An 8,795-nucleotide genomic window follows, 5' to 3' on the forward strand; every position below is an offset into this window, starting at 1 on the left:
TTTTGCTTGCCGCCACCATTACATTTGCATACTGTACAAGCCATACATAATATAGAGGGATAAACTAGGTCTGTTTAGCCTCAATCCCTGAAGTACTGTCGAGCGTTGAAGGCCTATTGGAAGAGTGACATACGGTCCCAATAAACAGATGGGGACAGCATTCACTGCACTAAGCAGAAACTTTTGTTCCTCCTCGCTTTGAAATGGGGATAAATCCCTGCACACATCTCACCGTTTTCCTCTCCTTCAAGCGCGTGTGTTCTCTACACCTGTGCGCCCTTGACGTGCGCTTGCTTTCATCATGTATTGTGGTGTCATGTGTTTGCGTGCAGTATTTCTTCCAGTGATCGGCATTAGCTCTGGCAAATATCTGAAGAAATGTAGGCCCATTTACTTATTGTATTTGAATATGTATTTAGAAGGGTGTTTTTCTAAAATGCTTTTAACTTTTATGATTTATAAAAAAGAATCTATTCTCCATTAGGTCAGAGCTCTGATATGAAACTGGTTTTAGCCAGTTATGGTGAGGAAAGTCTGAGGGAGAGTGTGGGTGTCATTGAGAATACCAAATTAGCAACATTTATGAATACATTTCAATATATCCAACAATAATCCAACAGGAAAGACTATGAGTTCCAGTTACATTTCTACGCCTTATAACAAATCTCCAAACTGCCCTGGATTATAGTGTTGTTGTTTTTTTGACAAATCAGCTACATTCGGTTTTGAACTAAGAAACACAAAAAAAAGATTACAAGGAAATGTGTTAAATAGTTTACTCACTGGTAACTGGTATTTTGTGTCTTGATCGTTTGTTACCGTTATTTAAGTTTAGTTTGGGGCTTTTCTGATACATTGTTGAGAGAACTTCAAACAACATTGTCAATCATTAATCATGGACAGTCACACAACAGTCACAGTCAGGCAGATTGTATTTATTGTATTTGCTGTTATTTTGAGTTTGTTGTGGGGACTCGGGCGGGGTGTAGTGTACTGTATGTGAATGATGGTGGTGAAAGAGTGGATGGACGAGTCGGTGGGTCTACTCCTCTTCGACCACCACCTCCTCTGTGATGACGCTGACCACCTCCTCGCCGAAGCTGACCACTTCGCTGACCACTTCCTCAATTACCTCCGTCACTCCTACCACCTCCACCACCTCCGTCACTACCTCTGTCACGGTGGTGGTTGTGTGGCTGTGGCTGTGGACGCTGGCTTCTGCCACGACCTCTGGAATGACCGCTGCTACGACGGCCGCTGCAACTGTGGAGATATAAGGAACCATTCAATACGTCGCTGTTTAAACTGCATGGACGACTTCATCACTTTTCAATCTATCTTCATATAATTGGTACTCACATATGTTCATGATAAAATGGCACCAAAGAATCTACTGGGTCTCTGTCTCATAGGAGGGCTGTGGGCAGTTCGGAAACCCGTCTTCCAGTGACATCATCAATGGGGGAAGCTAATAGAAACTGCAGGCTTTCTATTCGTTCTCACAATAATACAAATTAAATATTTTGTGAAAAGAATCTGCCTAACGATGATGTCACATAGCCCTCCATTGAGACACAGACGGAGTAGGAAAAAAAAAAACATTAGTGAGGACCAATTATATGAAGATAGGTTGAAAAGGGGTGAAGTGGTCCAGCATATAAACTGCTGTGTGGCAGGTCCACAACGTTTCAAATAAAGCCTATAATAATAATAATAATAATATCTTTATTAAGAAAAGAATAAAAGGAAATTTTATTTTCTCTGACCTGCAGCTACTTCAACCACAGGTGCACTCTTTATGACGGTTACGGTGGTTACGGTTTTGCTTCCTCCTCCGACTGCAAGTCCGAGTCCTCCTCCGACTGCAACGGCACCACTATGAGGAAGAGAGAGAGAGAGCACCACTATGAGGAAGAGAGAGAGAGAGAGAGAGAGAGAGAGCACCACTATGTCTATGATGAAGAGAGAGAGAGAGCACTCAGCCAGTCAGGCATGAAGTGAAATAACACAGCAGTACGTTCTCCAAGGCTGCCATCTGCAGGCTGCTTCCATACAATTGCTCATACAGTAAATGCTAAACACTTCACTTCACTCTACATAAAATTAAAAGACGTACTGTATGTCTCTGGGCCATGGCTCAGTGGTCCAGGCACCTTGGCTGGTGATCCAGTCTGGCTTCCCCCCCCCCATCTGCATGTCTTCCCCCCCATCTCTCTCCCCATTTCCTATCAGCCTACTGTCTGTCCCTCCATAAAATATATAAAATAAAGGGGAAAGCCACAAAAAAAACATTAAAAAAAAGACGTATGTCTAACTCAGTCATAGTCACTAGAGCACTGGTTCGGTTCCAAAACACTGGGTCAGGACCCATTTGTGGGTCGTGGACACATTTGCATGGGTCCCTTGATTATTCATTTTTTTTTGTTTCCTACTTTTTACTTCTTCTTTTTTTAATTATCCCCCCAAAAACCGATCTTTTTCATGAAAAAATCGAAGAAATTCCATGAATCCGAAAACAAATGTTTAAGTAGTATAGTAGAACTATAGTGCGGGTCCCGGTCAAACGTCACGGGGCTAGGCCAAGAGGTTTGGGAAACGCTGGACTAGAGTTTGCCAAGGGCTGCTTTCTCTTGTCGTGACAAAACAAAACTCGCCTATAGTCGCCTACCCTATTTCTCAGTCCAGTAGCCTGCTGTATTTGTTGGCCTACCCTATTTCTCCGTCCAGTAGCCTGCTGTATTTGTTGGCCTACCCTATTTCTCCGTCCAGTAGCCTGCTGTATTTGGTGGCCTAACCTATTTCTCCGTCCAGTAGCCTGCGGTATTCGGTGGCCTACCTACCCTATTTCTCCGTCCAGTAGCCTGCGGTATTTGGTGGCCTACCTACCCTATTTCTCCGTCCAGTAGCCTGCGGTATTCGGTGGCCTACCTACCCTATTTCTCCGTCCAGTAGCCTGCGGTATTCGGTGGCCTACCTACCCTATTTCTCTGTCCAGTAGCCTGCGGTATTCGGTGGCCTACCTACCCTATTTCTCCGTCCATTAGACTGCGGTACACTCCGATCTCCATCTCCAGGCGGGTCTTGATGTCCAGCAGGGCCTGGTAGTCCTGGCCAGTCTTCAGCGTGTCGGCCCTGATCTTTGTCAGCTGACCCTCCAAGCTCACCACGGTGGCCTGCAGCGACATCATCATGGCTCCGTAGCGGCCCTCCAACTCAGCCAGGCTCAGCTCCAGGGAGGATTTCTACAAACAAGGGCACATTCAACACAGACACACACCGTTTGAGCTGAGCTGAAGCCGTTGTCTTTTTTCCCCCCACCATTCCCCACAGACATTGTTCCCACTGTAGATAGATGCAGATGGAGATGGAGTGCCGTGATTTTTGTATTATTTCCAGTTTTCCATGTGTTTATGAGGTGACAGTACTTCCTTAGACCCCTTGGTGTGGTTGTTATGTCCAATGATGACTTCCCTTCGTATTATGGGGTTTCTTCCCGGAGACTGAAACCTGACATCACAATATCATCCCCTCCCCTAACCCCTTCCCCTTTATCATACAAGGCCGCACCCACAGCTGTGGGTGCGGTTCAGGTGTAGTTCAGGTGGGTCACCACAACCCATCACCACCCACCAGGCAAACCAGGCATACTTAATGAACTGGTGGGCGTGTTCCTTTAAAACCTTTTCCAAGGTTTAAAACCTTTTCCAAGGTTTTAAAGGAAAAATGGCATTAATTAATTAACTAATTTATATTAGTGTTTTTTGCCAATTATTTTGGGGACCACTTGCAGTATCCTCGCGGCCCATCAGTTTGCCCCGGCCCACAGGTTGAGCATCACTGATTTAGGGGGCGTGGTACTCATGCATGTCCTAATTACAGTTGTTCAGTATACATTCATGGTTACATTCATATTTATAATATATCTATTTCAAGTATTCAATCAGTTTAGCAATAAAGCACTGCTTTATTTTCTCGTGTAATTGTGAATAAATATGGCTATGGGTATATCACAAATCAAGTGCACCCAGCATTTGTCGTTGCCTTCGCATTCCAGGCGCAGGCAAAAAAAAGTGAGTGTTTTACATTTTCAGAGTTAAATTCACACCAGACTTTACAGTGCATTCGTATCCAATGCCATGATGCAACAGGCATCCCTGCTACTCTGTGCTGTGGGGTGGGGTGGTTGTCTCACCATGCTCATTAGGGACTGGAGCTCCAACTGCAGGGTCATCAGTGTGTTCTTGCTTTCCTTCACCTCCAGGCTGCTGGTCTGGATAACTTCTACGCTTGCAGTCACCTCTGCTGTAACTGTTGCTGCCTGCATGAGAGAACACAGTGCACACACACACACACACACACACACACACACACACACACACACACACACACACACACACACACACAGCATTCAGAGGCATGCACCATGCACACACAAATCAGCATTTCTCCACCTTTTACATATTTCTGATAATGGGGCCAAGATAACAATTCCCACACAGTGGGATTCGTAGTAGAGGAAAACAACAACAATAGAGAATCAACAATCAATTGTCAGTGCACTGGAAGTATAGGGCTATGTAGTATTAAGTACTGTATTTAATGTACAAATTTGAGGTATTTGTACTTTACTTGAGTAACTCCAATATCCAATACTTCTACTCCTCTACATCTCGGAGGCAAATATTGTAATTTTACTCCACTACAATCATTTGAAGACTTTAGTTAACTAGTTACTTGTAGTAACTGTTATTGCCATGCTAGTGCAGTGTCTTGCCTTTGCCGAGAACCAGGCCTCTGCGTCTTTGTGGCTCTTGGCGATCACGGCCTCGTACTGCTCTCTGATGTCAGTCATGATGACGCTCAGGTCGGCCGCGGGCGCTGCTTCCACCTCCACGCTCACCTGGCCGCCTAGATGTGCCGTTATGGACATTTTCTCCTGTGGAATCAAACGCAGTAACGTCGGAAACACTGGCAGAGAGATGCATCTGCACCGAGATGCAGTGCACGTTACCATCTTGGTGCAATATATATTACACCGAAACAACAGTAGCTATTACACGATGGACGGTGGTCCTACCTCCTCGTGATTCTTTGTCATGTACTCTTTCTCTTCCTTTAGCCCCTCCAGTGTCATTTCCAGGTCCGTTTTCAACATAGCCAGTTCTCCGAGCATCATCTTCAGGCCAGCAATGTCAGCGTCCACAGCCAGGCGAAGGCCAAGCTCACTCTCATACCTCAAATGAGACAGAGACAGTGTGAAATAAGTCACGCTTTAGACTTATGTATGTACAAAAAAAAGAAAAGAAAAAAGAAAACATGTAACCTACAGTAGCATAATTTATTTCCCATTTGCCCCAAATTAATGAGTTTGTGCCATTGATTTTTCTGGGACTATTCCAATTGCTCAAGCAAGCATCAAGTTTGCATGTCAAACGTACTTCATTCTGAAGTCATCTGCTGCCAGCTTGGTGTTATCCACCTCAAGGATCAGCTCTGCGATCACAACGCCAGCAGCCATGATCTATCACACGCAAATAATGACTTCATCCTCTGCAACAGTGGGCATAATCATCATGTAAGAACTTTCATCAAATCAGTCAGAAAGCATACCCAATCTTGGATATTAAAGGCATATGTTTAAAGTAGGGCTGGGCAATATATGGATGCATATTGATATAATATCCATATTGTGGTATGAGATTAAGCATCTGGGATTTTGGATATCGTTATATAGATTTTCTATATATTTTCCTGGTTTTAATTAAGCCCTTTAAAAAAGTCTATACATTTTAAATAGCAAAAATAGCCAATCTACAAGACAATGTGTATTATCTTAAAACTATATTATCGTCACAATATTGATATATGGTCAAATACATTGTGATATTTGATTTTGTCCACAAAATCAAAAGTAACACCTAATATACTGTAACCTTCACTACAGTGGTCCTCAAAGTGGTGTCCAGGGACCCCTATAGAGACCCTGATCCCTGACCCTGACCAGTCTATGACTCAGAATGTGTACTTTTGGTTCCATTTGTACACTCTTGAGTTAGGGGTCCATGGCCTCTAATGCATACCAAACTGTGGATCCTTAGGTTTGAGGACCGTTGAGTACAGTACGTTCACTATACATGTCATCCGTGCATGCATCTGCAGCCATCAGAACAAGGTTGACTTGAGCCTTACCTTGGCCCGGAGCTCATCAATGACAACAAAGTGGGCACTGAAATCCCGAGATGCCACCACGCGGCTGATGCCCCAGGCCTTGATCTTCTCTTCCAGTTCGAAGTTGGCCTTCTCCAGGGCGGCCACCTTACCCAGGTACGTTTCCAGACGGTGGTTCAGGTTCTGCATCTCCATCTTCTCGCTGACCGCCTCCACTGTGGCCGCGCCTCCACCTCCACCTCCTCCTCCTCCCAGGCCGAATCCACCTCCACCTCCTCCCAGGCCGAATCCACCTCCGCCTCCACCTCCCATGCCGAGGCCGAATCCACCTCCGCCTCCGCCTCCTCCCAGGCCGAATCCACCTCCGCCTCCACCTCCCATGCCGAGGCCGAATCCTCCACCAGAGGCGGAGGACATGCGGACCCCCATGCCCCCTGCTCCTCCGTACACGCTGCCGGCCTTCATGGACATCATGCCTCCTCCCATGCCCATGCGACTCCCGCCCATGGCGGCTCCACCGCCCATCCTGCTGGAGCTGCGGCTGGAGGAGAAACTGTTGAAGGCGGAGCCCGTCATCACTGCAAAGAGATGAAGGTGTCTGGTGGTGTACCTGTGTGCGAGGTGCTCAGATGGCTGAGTAGAGGTATCCTCCCCTTCCTAGAGGTATATATATGCCAGGCTCGGTGGGTGTGACGCCTATAACTTTTGAAGCCAAATGTGGAATGTGCTGACATGGATTCCCTGAAGCGATTTTACTGATTTCACATTTTGTTCACTTTTGACTGTTTCTCACTCTCCCAGTCACACATGTGCATGCATGCTGCATGCATGCACGGCACGAGCACACACAAAGACACACATACATTTATGCTAGAGAGGGAGCCTTGCTCGGCCGTTACTCAAACTGTTGACATTGCTATTGGATAATATATTGTGCATAATATTATACAGCAAGCAAACATTTGTGTGGTCTTATTTAAGTCGATTATTATGCAGTCAACACTCTGGCATGGTTTAAAGGTCTCTTCCACACACCAACGCAACTTGTTAAATATGAATATCATCTCCATTATAGAGATATTATAGTAATTCCCTCGTGTTAATAAGCTGTGCATTGTACTAAATACACATTCATTAATTCTGTATGGCGTTACATAACAACATAATGTGGAATTGTTCCTTCAACATGTTCCCTGCTCCGTTTCGTTTGTGGCAGAGAGAGAGAGAGAGATAACAGGCCCACGGCGACCTGTCAGCCCATTACATGTCAGCTAGATCATTGGAACGATGACGCCTAGGGGACACTTCATATCAGTTGATTTTACTGTAGTTTGTGCAAGTTCAGGCACCTCACAATATTATGTAATGTGCTGCGCCTTAGCTGAGGGAATTTTAAAGTGTTGAGCAGCTACAGGCGTTCCATGGCATGTTTAAAGATTAGTTTCACCAAATAGATTGTTTTCAAGATGAGCTGACATGTTTTTTTTTAATATTCAGCCTGTACTGCATGCATTTAAAAGCTTAAACACAGATCAGTTACCGGTATATACCGGTATATATACACACACACACACACACACACACACACACACACACATTTCCTATGCCTATTTAAAGTACTGTATATAGGCCTATAATGCACTAAGCATAATTGTATAGTTGAAGTATTTATTAACAGTTTGCAGAATTACAGTACATTTCAAGCACAACTCAATACAACAACTGTTAAATGTGGACGACACCACAGTCTGAACACGTCTGAATCAGTGATCAGTGATATTCAGTCCACAGCTGCGTGCGTGCATGTGTGTGTGTGTGCGTGCATGCATGCGTGTGTGCGTGCATGCGTGCATGTTTTACTGGCTGTATTGTTGTGTTATATAAGTTCATGTAACACGAGAGCACCTGTACCTGTACCTGTACCTCCACCTGCAGCTATACTGCAAGTGCAAACCCATCCTAACTGAAACTCTGAAACACTTTGCGGTATGTGACAAATGATTTGTTTGTTTGTTGTTGTTTTGAGTCAGCAAAATCTCATGAATGGATGAGAACGGAAGGCAAGACCAGACAGCTGCAGCACTCTGATAGTTATTTATATAAGTGTTAGATATACGTGTGATTTGTAGGACAATGAGGCTTTATGCACACAGAATAAAATTAACCGATCTTACTGCCTCTGTGCCTCTTCCCTACTTCCTTCACAGGTGTTACCGATGATACTAATTAAGGCAATGCTCCATTTAGTGTACAGTGGTTCCCAAACTGTTTTTTTATTTCAAGGACCCCAACTCAGAGAGTGTAGGCCTACAAATGGAACCAAATGGACCCTCTACACTCTCAGAGTTACACACCCGTACAGGGCAATTTGGAAGCCACTTTGAGACCCACTGGTGTAGCAGAGTGATTCCAGTGAGCCAACATGGACAATAGCAGGCAGCACCCTGAAATGAAAGCCTGGGTATCGAGGCTAGCAGCACCCTGACTCTGTTTGACCAGAATGGAACAGAGCCCATCAGTAACACCTGTGAAGCGGAAGCATGCAGGGAAGTGGCCTGGAAGTAGGAAGACTTATTCACTTAAGATACTGGATCCCTGAGGGCAAATTCAGTGTTACAGGAAGTAAT

At 44.9% G+C, this 8,795-nt stretch overlaps 1 protein-coding gene across 1 annotated transcript; it reads right to left on the reverse strand.

Moving 5' to 3' along the window:
* Window positions 1-929: 929 nt before the first annotated feature.
* LOC310869129 (keratin, type I cytoskeletal 19-like) lies at window positions 930-6,784 on the reverse strand. Its single transcript, XM_083779728.1, has 9 exons — window positions 6,531-6,784; window positions 6,190-6,440; window positions 5,439-5,521; window positions 5,078-5,234; window positions 4,775-4,936; window positions 4,193-4,318; window positions 3,025-3,242; window positions 1,767-1,876; window positions 930-1,263 (listed from the first exon to the last, which is right to left on the reverse strand). Exons 1-9 carry the CDS (start codon window positions 6,742-6,744, stop codon window positions 1,043-1,045), a joined length of 1,542 nt encoding a protein of 513 aa, XP_083635854.1. The 5' UTR covers window positions 6,745-6,784; the 3' UTR covers window positions 930-1,042.
* Window positions 6,785-8,795: the final 2,011 nt, after the last annotated feature.

This window comes from Protomyctophum parallelum, assembly GCF_964188405.1.
Source record: "Protomyctophum parallelum genome assembly, chromosome: 13".
Lineage (NCBI taxonomy): Eukaryota > Metazoa > Chordata > Actinopteri > Myctophiformes > Myctophidae > Protomyctophum > Protomyctophum parallelum.

Excerpts from the sequence above, each read along its gene's own strand:
- LOC310869129 (XM_083779728.1), bottom strand. The coding sequence starts at position 6,744 with ATGACGGGCTCCGCCTTCAACAGTTTCTCCTCCAGCCGCAGCTCCAGC. Across the intron at positions 5,522-6,189 it reads TTGATGAGCTCCGGGCCAAG|ATCATGGCTGCTGGCGTTGT; the intron begins GTAAGGCTCAAG and ends TGCGTGTGATAG. Across the intron at positions 1,877-3,024 it reads CTAATGGACGGAGAAATAGG|TGGTGCCGTTGCAGTCGGAG; the intron begins GTAGGTAGGCCA and ends TCTTCCTCATAG.